This window comes from Cariama cristata, unplaced genomic scaffold (genome assembly GCF_000690535.1).
Source record: "Cariama cristata isolate BGI_N322 unplaced genomic scaffold, ASM69053v1 scaffold6058, whole genome shotgun sequence".
In the NCBI taxonomy this organism is placed as follows: Eukaryota; Metazoa; Chordata; class Aves; order Cariamiformes; family Cariamidae; genus Cariama; species Cariama cristata.
Genome location: NW_009630546.1, coordinates 8,315 through 20,442, shown reverse-complemented (window position 1 = coordinate 20,442; position 12,128 = coordinate 8,315). Strand labels below are relative to the sequence as shown.

The window sequence follows — 12,128 nt, the reverse complement described above, 5'->3', positions numbered from 1 at the left end:
AAGATGTAACGCAGCACTAGTGCCCTAGAAGACCCAGAATCCTCAAATGAACTCCTATGACAAGTGTTTTCCTAGCAGCTGGTACTCCAGAGTATGAGGGAGTTTGCACTGGATCCCTAATGAAGCAAGGCTACCATCTGCAATTAGAGGCTGAAATCAACAAGGCAAAGGATAGCACCGCATTTTTTAAAGAGGGTTTCAATGTATACCTACATCACAGGTCAGATTTTTGGGTGCCAGTGGTTATTCACAGGCCCCTTAAAGACCAGTTGTTTGAAGTGTACATGGGAACAATACGAACTGGAAAGTGTACATCTGAAACTTTGTATGCCCAACAACAGAGCCAAACATCTGGGCCAGACAAAGACTGAACTTTAGTGAATTGAACAATGCTGCAAAAAGCATCCAGGAAGACATTCTGCAGACTGAGTCAAATCTCTCACAAGTTCTCATTAAGCTGAAATCACAACACTCGCAGAACCTGAGACTTCAAGGGCAGTACGGGTCAAAATAAAGCTTCTGTCCTGTTAGGAAATCTGGAAAACCAATGTGCCCCACTCTCACCTAACTCTGTACTGGTTGCTTCACACCCCTTCTTCAGCAGCCTTCTGCAGAGGGATTCAGCACACCTGGGCTGCCCTGATTTGCTCAGCCAGGTCCTCCCAGCAGTTGACCAGTACTGAGGTTTCAGTTCTACAAATCAGATCACTCTGAAGTCTAGTACAAAATCAGCAATGATTCTGGAAGACATGGACCAGGATCTGCCAACGCTTCTTCAAAAAAGGTGGGAAAGTATTAGTGCTGTTCTCCTGGTAAAGCAAGCAAACTCTTTGGTCCTACACAGTCCTGATGATGACAATGCTGCTTTTGGTGTAAAGGGCATGTGTCTTACAAAACAAAAATCACTCAAGCCACAGCAAGTCTCAACACAGTAAGGATCAGGCACACGTGCTGGGATACCCTGTGGAGCTTCTCTCTTCCGTCAGCTCAGCATCCTGGCTGATCCCCAGAAATCCTGCCAGGCCCCTCCACCACTCCAGCTGCCAGTTGGGAAACTTCTGCCAACCCAGTCAATGGCGCATCAGGACCTTACCCATTCTGACAGCACAGTACTAGGAGACTGGGCTGGAGCTGCACACTGGGCAGTGAGTGACTCTTGGCAGCTTCTTCTGGAGTAATAATAAAAATACATACTAAAACCAGTCTGAGATCAGCAAGAAGGCTCTGTGATGCTAGGTATCATGCAAGGGTTCGGATTAGACAACAATTTTCAAAGGAAAAGTGATCCTTTCTTTCTGCAAGTATCCAGTCCCTGAACTGCAAGGGCCTGATCTTTTTACTAGTTTCTGGTTTCTGTGGGTAATTTTCCACTGAGTTCCTAGGAACTGGCGCTGGTCTCTCATCTCTTTGGAGAGCAGGGATTGGGAGTAGCCTTTTGCTTGAATGGTTAGCAGCCTGATCAACCATTCTGTTGTTTGTAAATCCTGTGTAAAGTGTCATGGGATTTGGAAAACTGTTTCTCACACAGAGGCTGAATCAAAAACCAGCTTGCTTCAATTTCTTGAAAGTACCTCCAGGACTCAAAAGATACCCTAAAAGAACCCCAGAGAAAAACAGAAGACATAATGGAGAAACAAGAGTGAAGAGGTAATCCCTTGCACTGGAAATGTTTACGAATACAGATGCACCACAGTCACCCATTTATCTTCTCACTGCTTGACATTTTTGGTAAGACACTGGGGGTTTTTTTGACATGAGAATAAGAGGACAAAGTTACCACCTCTGCAATACATACCCACAGTGCTTAGGCAATGGGCTGTAGTCTCTTGATGTTCTTGTGGTATCAGTAACAAGGAGACATGAAAGCTTTTGTTAAGAATTTAGTGTTGTTTCCAATTTCTTCTCTTGAAAAAGCTCAAGAACTGAAAGCTATTTGCTATTTAACACAGTAGCAGCAGTAACACCCCAAACTTGTCACCCCTGCATTTCTATTAGCAGTGGCTGCATTAACTACTAATATAGATTATCAATTAGCAAAGCCCTCCTCAGCCTGTTCCTTACTTCTGGAACTCCAATCAGACGTGATAGAGCTACAAGGAGTAAGGTATACTCTCCTCTTAGTCTTTCCTGTTCATGTTGCCACAGGCAGCAGATAATCCACTTCTGGCAGACAACTACGTAACAAATTATTTTGAAGCCGTGGCTTCACTACAGAAAATAGAAAAGCAGAGAAACAAATATTCTCTTCTCGTTTTCTGCAAAGCTCTGTCACTTACTGCACCAAGTACTACTTTCCTACTTTTGCCTCCACAGCCCGTTTCTGACATCTTAGTCAATGTTTTCATGCATGACAAATTGCTTTAGCCTGAAGACTCTTTCCAGTTCTCATTTGTGAGGTATTTATATCCTGTCCCCATTTCCCAGTTTGCAAACATAACAACAATTTTTTCTTTCTGAAAAATTTGGCAGCCTCAGGGACAGACCACTTCTTCATACGGCCGAGTCCCACACAAATGCCATGGGCAGAGAAACTGCTGTGGGCTCCCCTCAAGCTGCAGTTAATGAATGAATTTGATTCTTAGAATTCCATCTGAGATTGATGATAATGAAACATAAAACGAGGAAGCAAGTGACCAGGTGGTGATCACTTCAGGATTTTCAATGAAAAAGATACAAAGTCGGCCCTATGCAAAATTGTATCTTAGAACACCCAAAAGCCACTTGAATACAATGGAAAAGGACCACTCCTATGAATGATAACCCATGCAGAGTTAAATTCTGCATAGAATAGGAGCAGCACCCAGCCCACTGCTGTGCACCCAGGTAACTAAAGACACATGAGCAGAAGAGTAAACAGAAGGGGTTTCTTGGCAGCAGTTCAGATACTGCTCAGGAAGAACAGGCAGACACAGAAAGAGCCTATTTCACTACGCAGCACAGAAGGTCTGAATGTGCCTTCTATTTTCCCAAAGATGTGCTACAGAAATCAGAACCTAACATACATGAGATTTTGCAAGCACATGTTAGTTAACCAGAAGAGTCTTTAACTCACTGCATACATTTCTCAAATTCTCTTAAAAACCATCAACAATCGCCAGAAAAATCACACATGCGCAATGTTTCATTCACATTAAGCTCGGGCTGCGACTAGGAAGTGGAATGAGGTAGTAACAGACCAGCCCGTCCCAGAAGACACGAAAGAAAGGCTACAGGACTCTAGCTGGTCTTTAATGCCCTGGTGTCTCATGAAGCCTTCCAGGATGGCCTGGACCACGCCACGCCAAGAGAAGGTACAGCATGGCATACCGCCACACAAGGGAAGCCAGACAGCTCAGATATGACGGTAGGGACTAAATCAGTAACGACGAACAGCCTTCCACCACCTTCTACACAACTCTCCAGCCTGTACAGGTAAGGGACAGGGAGGTTCACCATCCTTCTCTGGAAGCAAAGGGCCAGTGTTTCTTGCTGCTTTATTGTCCCCAAAGCCCCTTTTTAGTGGATTATGCTCTCTTCCAGTTGTTCTCCTGGCCTTCTCCACACAAATACAGGATGTAGCATGTGCAACAAGACACTACATTACACAGCTATAGAGACAGAAGTGCCACGTAACTCATTAGCAGAGTCTGAATCAGCCTCACCCACACTTAAGAGCTTGTTCATCACATAACTGAACGTTTATGTTAAAAATGCACTGGATTGATCACAAGCAGCAATACGGACACTGAAGAACAATAAATTAATTGAGAAAACGTTCCATACCACAGAAATATCATTCTTTGCTTCCTGAACGTACACGGCAATCCAAAGACAAGTGCACTTCTGTTTGCTACATGCTAGCTAGGCCAGGGTTTTGGTAAGGTATAGAAGCTGTTACCAGCATCAAGTCAGAAAAACACTTTTTCCAGAATCTCACCACACAGCCTGAACAGTTCCTGCTCAACACATGTACAGCCGCCACAGATGTCTTCTGGGGCCTGGCACATACCAGGCTGCCAGCTGGGCCTACCCTGAAGGGAAAAGACAGACCCCTGCAAGCTCCAAAAATGCAGGGGCCAAGCAGCTGTGATGGGACTGAGGAAGCTGTTCACAGATGGAAGAGCAACTCTCCATGAAGAGACTTGGCTTGCTTGGGGGAGAACTGCAATGACAGAGTTGGGCGACAGCAGAGCAGCACCACTGACTCTGCAAGGATGTGGCACAGGGCAGCCACGTGCCGGAACGTGCAGGCTGCTCGCATCCCAGCTGTGAGGTCAGGCATCGCGGCGAGGAAAAGCTGTGTTCAATGTTAGGCGTGAGCTTTGCTCCAGCTTCATCTCAGTGACATCTCAGCTGTGGAAGCACTCTGGATGCCTGACAAGGTAACCAGGAGGGGAACCTGGCCCACAACTAATGAGCTGCACATGTTCTGATGAGCTCACTCCACATTGACATGCCCTATGATGGCTCCTCCAGGGAGGAAGGGTTGATTCGTGCTTCCAGCCAAATCTACAGCACAACTGCAAGCACAGGGATCCTCACAATTGAAGCGCAAAGTTTTAACTTCATCTCTGGCAAGAGCCCTGTGGCTGCCAGCACAGTCCAAACACAGAAATCATTCTGGGCGAGGAAGGGAGGTGGGCAGGCGGCCAGGGAGGCACTTCACATTTCAGACAAGCTCCCGTGCCATTCATTCAGCAAGAAGTTCAGGTAGGGGTACGCACATGTCGCTCAAGCATGAGCCAGAGCTGATACCATCCTGACACATTTGCTTTAAGCTGTCCAGCTTGCAGGGCCAAGGGTGATCAGTTTACAGTATCGGCAGCACCCCGGCCTTTGCACAACCATCCCAGAGCATGGCAGCTCAGAGCACTACAGGCAAGGTTCAGAGCACATCGGAAGGCCCCACAGGTCATATTTCAGGAAGAATGAAGACAGTCACTCCTGAAGGACAGTTGTGCCCACTTCTAACTGCAACTGTGTTGCAGGTTTTTTCCTTATCTAACTCAGCAGAATAGGTATTTCTAAAATGCTTGGCAGGGAACACGAAAAAAAAGATGCACACAAGGAGTTCAGGCAAACGGCTAAATACTTACAGCTTTGCTATTTACTGAAGATGTGGCTAGTACAGACAAAGCACGGCAGGAAGGAGACCTGGAAAGCACTTCACCTTCCCTTCAGAAAGGGGCAGAAAACCTTGGCTTTACAGAATTTACAGATTTCAGTATAAAGGAATGATCTATCTTTCCTTCTGCATCTCCTTCTGGAAATAAGAAAGTGAAATTTGATCTTTGACTTGCACAGCCTGACAGTAAGTACCTGTAGTTTACAAAACGTAGGAGCTTTATGCTGTGTTTCATTGCTGGCTCAGGCATGCTTTAAAGGGGACCAGGAAAAACTACCAGAATCGCAAACCTAAATAACCACCAGCGGCTGAGCTGCACAGAAAGTACGTTCAGGCAGTTGCAGAATCTGCAAATTCCCAATTGAATCCAGACACTGATTATGTCTGTCACAGCAATCATATTTCTTTAATGCTCCTCCTTTAGAGATGCACAGAAACTCATCCCTGACAACCTTCTATTGTGACAGTCCTCTGAGGCCAGCAAAGGCGTCTCATCACAGTCAGCTCAATGGCAATGCGCTCTCTGCAGTAGAAAGTGTAGCACCTAACTGGTTTCTTGAGTCTCCTGGGCTTCAAGCCCATGGTTTCTCTTTATAATGGGATTTTCTACATTCTCATGTTTCCCCTACCACAAAAGAACTTTCATAGATATGCAAGAGCAAGGTGACACAGAAAACCCACAAAAGCCTGCTTAATAAACACCTTTCTTCTATGCCACTTAATCACCCAGATCTAATTATCATCCTCATCATCTCCCTTTCCTGCAAATAGTTAACCCTTCTAAAAAAGAATCTGCCAAAGCTGCAAACAGGAACTCTGCCTACACTTGCAATTGTTTTTAAAAAACCATCCTGAGACAGTAAAATTCAGTTCATCAGTCTGGTTACTGAGCATACCCACCTGCTGCAGATGATTCTCAGAACCACATGTGCTCGTGGAGATATCCAGGTGTAGCAGCCACTGGTCATAGAAACAAATGCCCAGTAAAGAAGGCATTGAGCCCTAGCCAGTTCTGCATCCATTCCTTCCAGAAACAGCTGCTTCTAGAGGGGAGGTGGGGGTAAATCCCTTCAAAACCAGGCCAAGAATGATTGCAGCAAGCTGTTGGGCATCCTGAGTCAAAACAGGGGCAAGCTGGCACTGACCATGTCCATCAGTCTGTCCTCTGCTCTCCTCCGGGCCCCACTGCTCTTCCCACAGTCACACTCTGAGAAAAGGGGCAGTGAGAAACAGACTCAAGTCATGCAGCTGCATCTTCATTCCAGCCCCAGGGAGAGTTCAGGGGTACAAAAATATCCTCTTCCTCACCCAATGCCTTCTGTTCATTCCTGCCTAGCAAAGAGGGATGCTGCATCTTTAACAAAAGGCCCAGTACAGCTCCAAACGTGCCGGCCAGCCAACACACAGGAGCTGCCAGCACCCAGTGGCTTTCTGGCAACATCATCCTCCCCAAAAAGCTCAATGTATTTTCAGACAAGTATTAATTTTATTACGGTTAGTTTATGATTTTGCCTTACTGCCCTGCTATTTTTGAATGACGGGCTGTAATAGAAGGCGTCTCATGGCCCAGGAGAGAGGAGAGCTATTACATTGCGGAGTCCCTGTGGTATCGGTGGCCTCTGCAAGACAGGATTCGAGCACAGCCTATGTGAGGGTTTGGACGCTGAACCTGAAGAGGGGCTCCACAACTTTCCTTTCCCTTTCCATTTCTGTGTGTCAGTCCTCACAGCTTCAAAAGCCTCCCTCAAGTAGTACTTTTTCAAGTCAAATGCTTTGGAAGGAACATAGATCCTTCCAAATGGTCATGAAAAAAGGTCACTCCAACCCATCATGAGAGATCACCCACCGTTAGCTCTACCTTGGCACTCTGGCCTTCCAGAGTTCGTAAGACAGTTCTGCACACCTGTGGAGCAGCTAGAGATGAAGAGGAACAGGGACATGGGAGACTAGTGTTACAGGCATCAAAAGCTTTCACATTTACTTTTTGACTCCAGTCTTTCCTTTGACCCTGGCATAGCTCATCGGTTGCATTACCCTTGCCTAAATCACAGCTCGTGATGTGGTATCAACACACGCTACATGGGTTACCTGATGGCTCTCAGAAAATCAGGTTACCTGGTATTAAAAACAAAGTAATTACTTAAAAAATATAGTACAGACGTAACCTTCTGCATGTCCATTATTAAAAACTGATAGATTTGTACTGCAAGATGACTAACATGCACTAGCTATCTTATAAACCCCAACAGAGGCAAGACGCAAACTGCTTTTGCTCTGAGGCAGTGAAATGAACTCCTGGTCTTCCTTCTGCTTTTGCAGTGGCACAAACATACCCGTATGAGCCAAAACTCTGCATCAGAGCCAACACCTGACTCTATCCTCGATATCACCTGGTCGGTTTCTTGCTGCAAAGACAGAGTCAGACCAAGTATTTAACCATCACACCTTGAAGCCCACCATTAAGGAACCAGGCCAACAAATTTGGGAAAGGGACGTATAACTTTTGCAATTTATGATTTGATGGGCATAGCTTCTCTGGCATCCTTAGGTTCTTGAAAGATGAATGACCTTGTAGTACTACTCCTAACATGTAATAATGTCTTGCATTGATCAGGTAACAGGTAGTCTGAGAGATTACAATCACCACGTATTTTCCCTGGGAGGCGATTGCAGGACACAGATTTTAAGTCCAGTGTCAAGTTCAACTCAGCAAGTTACACTAAAGGTTAACTGGATCCTTTAAATGAAACTTTGCCTTGCAACCCTGCTCCATCCTACTCACACGTACAAAGTCTTTCATATGAAGACATAGGAATTCATTAGAGTTTATCTTCTAACCAGACTTTAAGTAATTACTGAATCTGATATTCTGCCCCATCATCTCTCTCTACAAAGCATTAGCTTAATTTATTCCTTGTTTTGAGTGGAGATACCTTCAGTCATTAGTACCTAGCCACATTGTCACGGGTAAGCCCTGTCCTGTATATTTAATCTTGAGTGGTTTTTGACTCAGCAGAGGTGACCTCCCTATTGTAACTCTGTTGGCTGGCAGAAAAATAACTCTTCCATCAGAAATCCTGTACTAGCGTAACTGCAGGCCTTAGCCCTCTCTGAGGAAAAACTCAGAGACTGCAAGCTTGTAATGTTCATCAAAGCCAGTTTCTGTGACAGGCAAAAGTCAATGAGCTAAAATAATGTAAGCCCAGTCTTCCCTCTTAACACAATCGGTCACTCGTCCTCATGCACATCACTAGTACTTTGGCTGCTGGTTTAGGGAATCTTTTTTTTGTAAAACTCCCAAACCTTTCCCAGGCACTATGGCAAAAAAGAGCAGCAGCCCAAGCTACCAGAATGTATTTTCCTCAGCGTGTTAACCAACAGACAATGTGCACTGACATTTTAGTAACAGAAAGTACGGAATACATCACAAGAACGCAAGGCTGTTGCTCGTGTAGGACAAGGCTTGAACTCTTTATCTGCGCGTAGGACAGGGTTGTAACTCTTTATCAAGCAGCAAGGAAACAAAAAGTCAACATTTCACTCCACCTTAGCCAGGTCAGCTTAGAGAGCGGATCCTCTCGTCCCCATTCAGAAGCACTAACCCCCGTGCCAGACAGCATGCCGTTATTTCAGGACAGGAGTGGTTAAACTAACACCCTGCAGCTGGTTCTGAACAAGAAAGGAAAAGACAAGCCTATACCCAGGGGCCCCACCAGCCTAAGAGTGTTTTATTTCCACCTCTGTGCACAAATTAAGTGGGTCTTAGTTGGAGTCAGTGCTAATGGAGCTGCCCAAAGACAAGCTCCCTAACACACACACACACACACACACAGAGCCACAGTCCTGCAGCCACCAGTCCTTGTGGTCGCTCCACGTTCAAACAAGCTGCACACCATCCCACTCACTTCAGAAGGTACGATCAAACTTTGTGCTGTCTACCTAGGGCCCATGAAGACACAGTTCAGTGATACTCACCCTGCCAGCAGCGGCATGGCTGAAGCATGGATAGGTATATCCACATCAGCTTCACTTCAGCCAGCACAGGAGACATCCTTCTAAGAAGAGCAGCAGCATAGACTTCATCGGGATTCTCAACTTGAGTACATTCAGAGGGTCTGCAGCAGGCCAAAACAGCCCACGTTGAAAACTGCTCTGCTTAATCTTCACAAAGAAATGACAGACTACCAAGCTGCCCTGCTATTTCCTCTTTAACGGCATCCAAACAATCTCAGAGCTGAACTCCCACACTCAACTCCATCAGAAGAGAGGCAACTGTCCTTCCAGATGGTCCTGCCTACCTTCCTCTCTTCTACTGCACCTCACTTCTGCTGTCAACCTTTTTAGGATGGTATCCTACTGACCACAGTGACCACCTGTAAAGCTCCACAGGAACTGAAGAATGCGTAGAAAGAAAGACTGAGTCCCTCATGATTTCTAGTTTCCTGAATCAACTGTACAGAATCACAGAATTAGCTCATCTGAATTTCTTGACTGCAGCTGGTCAAAAAAAAAAATCCAACCTGTCACTTAACTGTGATGGAAAGCATTGAAGTGAGACTGGAGATGGCTACTTCATGGTGCCCATTATAGAGTGTTGCTAAGAACTAGTCTTCTTACTCATCTAAATAGATCAAAACCGTATGTATGGTCAATACCCCAAGGTCTCTCTTGGAAATTCTAGAGGTAATGCCGAATCTCAGCTACTTCTGTTCCATTTTCTGTCTGGGCACAAGTACCACAAAACACCCTGAACTTTTCCCCACATTGTGACTGTAGGGAGCGGATCACATGTCTGGACACACAGATTGTGCTTGGTACGATACGGTGCTTGTAACAGAAGCTGCACAGACTCCTTGTGCCAGGCAGAGAAAAACGTTTAAAATCTTCAGTCCATCTGAGCAGTTTATACAATTCCCCACTCAGCTGACAAAGTTTCCCTTCTCCAGGCTTGCGTGGGGGGAGGACAGACCTGAACACTACAGCCAGCCCCCTGTGCAACTTCCTCCTCGGTTTATGGACGACACAATCCAGCAGAAGCCCCTGGTACAAACATTTGCTTCAGCAGCCTCAGAATCCAACGCTCCCTCTGAGGGTAGCTGTATCTCACACAAAAGAGCACTTTTTACCTTCTACAGTTGGAGGTAAAACAATTACCTCATTACAGTCACACACCAAATTCCCTTCTGGTGGAATTCACATCAGCACTGCTGCAACTTTATAACATTTGCATTATAAAAATGTCTGCAAAGGAGGCCAAGAAAAACAGCTTTTTGTTCAGAGGAAGCTCTGTGGTCAAGATGATGTCATCAGAAAGCGCCAAATTAATTTCCTGTGGTTACATCCTACAGGAAATCCAAGAAGCTCAGCTTTCTTGCTAAACCAAGTAGTCATTTGTTGTCAATAACTGTTAATTACGTGCCCAGATGTGTCATAAGCTAAGAACTATCACGATTAGACTTCACTCCCTGGATTCCCCCCAGACTGACCATTGGGATCTGTTCAGATCAGTGGTCTGAAGTCAGTGAAATGCACCAGCACTTGCGTCCCCAGACCAGCCTAGGGGCTCTGGGGTGCAGAGGCTGCTGCACTCGTGCCACGCGCCAGCACAGAGACTTTCCTGCTATTTCCTTCAGCCCCCTCCCCACAACAGGGGGATCTGCTGCTTACAGAAACACCATGGAGGAGGAGCAGCTACGTAGATTATAGACTCTTAGCAGGAACACGGACCCCAATCAAGAAAACTGTAAAACCAATGATGAATAACAGCTTTTCTGTTCTGCATGAACAGAAACAAAGAAATCAGGAGTGAATCAGGAGGTTTTCCAGCTGGTAAAATAATCACAAAAACGTCTAGCAGGTCCCTCCCCCAGTTACAGTCCTTCCATAACCTACTGAAGGATGCACCTCTCGATATTTAACTTATAAAATAACACTTCAGTAAAGCATCAAGCTAATTCAGATGGATCTTTTCAGCAACTTATCGGTGCGAAACTGATCTCCCCTCGTTTGTAGATCTCCCCAAAACTACTTGCATTTACATGAATTCACACCTGCCCTGGGGCCTCTAGCCTCTCCCTTCACCTGCCATGCAGCCCACAAGCCCTCCATTTTCCAATTCACAGTGCAGAAGCCACTGGAAGGTGGGTGGCAATAGCTTTTGTATCTGTAACTTGCACTAAAATTATGATTCTGTCCTTATACTGAACTTTCGGTAGAAATCTCTTGAGACAGACTCTTCAGTCCATGCAGCATGCATCCCTGGACTGGCAGGGAACCTGGCATGACACCTCGAGAACTGAATGGTAAATGGTCAAAGCAAATCAGATCCAGTCCAAGCAACACCTACACTTTAGACGACATTGTATTTTCAGGTTTGCATGGATTCTTTTTCTTTTCACTACTTTTTAAACAAAGCATATTTTATGTGAACATTTGGGACAGGGAGCTAGCTTATTACTTGTATGGAAAAGGCACAACATAGGATGTACCCTAACAGAGTTCAAACCGGTAGCACCTGTATCACAGGGAAATCAAGAGCTGATGACAGCTGGGGCTCAACTGCAGAGATGTTGTATTGACACCTACTCAGCAGTAGCTTCTACCCTCAGACCCTAGAGCCTATGTGCTGTGGGTAAAACGGACAGGAAGGGGGAAGGGAGGCAGAACAACTTGCTCAGAGACACATAGAGACTAGAGACAGCAGGAGGCAAAAGGATGAACCAAGCATCCTGCCACGTGCACTCACATACTGTACATACAATTTCCTTAACAAAGGGCAAGTGAATGGCTCGGAAGAGAAATTGTGTAGCTTCCAAGTTCTCAGAACAAAATGGGGCAGACAGACAAGGCTTCTTGACATGTTTGTATCTCTCCAGAAAACCATGCAGTGATGACTACCAGTTCGGTCTCTTTAATAAACTTCCTACCTCTCTGTCCTTGAGTTTCATGGCGAGCACCAGCTGATGTCTGTGGTTAGTAAGGGCCTCCCGGTAATTTCCTTTGGAGAAGAATGCGGAGCCCAGAT

At 45.6% G+C, this 12,128-nt stretch overlaps 1 protein-coding gene across 1 annotated transcript in view; it reads right to left on the bottom strand.

Annotated features, from left to right (window-relative positions):
* The window catches only part of TTC28 (tetratricopeptide repeat domain 28), a gene marked incomplete at its 5' end in the record, with an annotated part of 76,198 nt that overhangs the window by 59,780 nt on the left and 4,290 nt on the right, over positions 1-12,128 (bottom strand). The window contains 1 exon segment of the mRNA XM_009705575.1: positions 12,031-12,128. This exon segment is cut by the window's right edge and continues 28 nt beyond it. Coding sequence (XP_009703877.1) covers positions 12,031-12,128 — 98 coding nt within the window.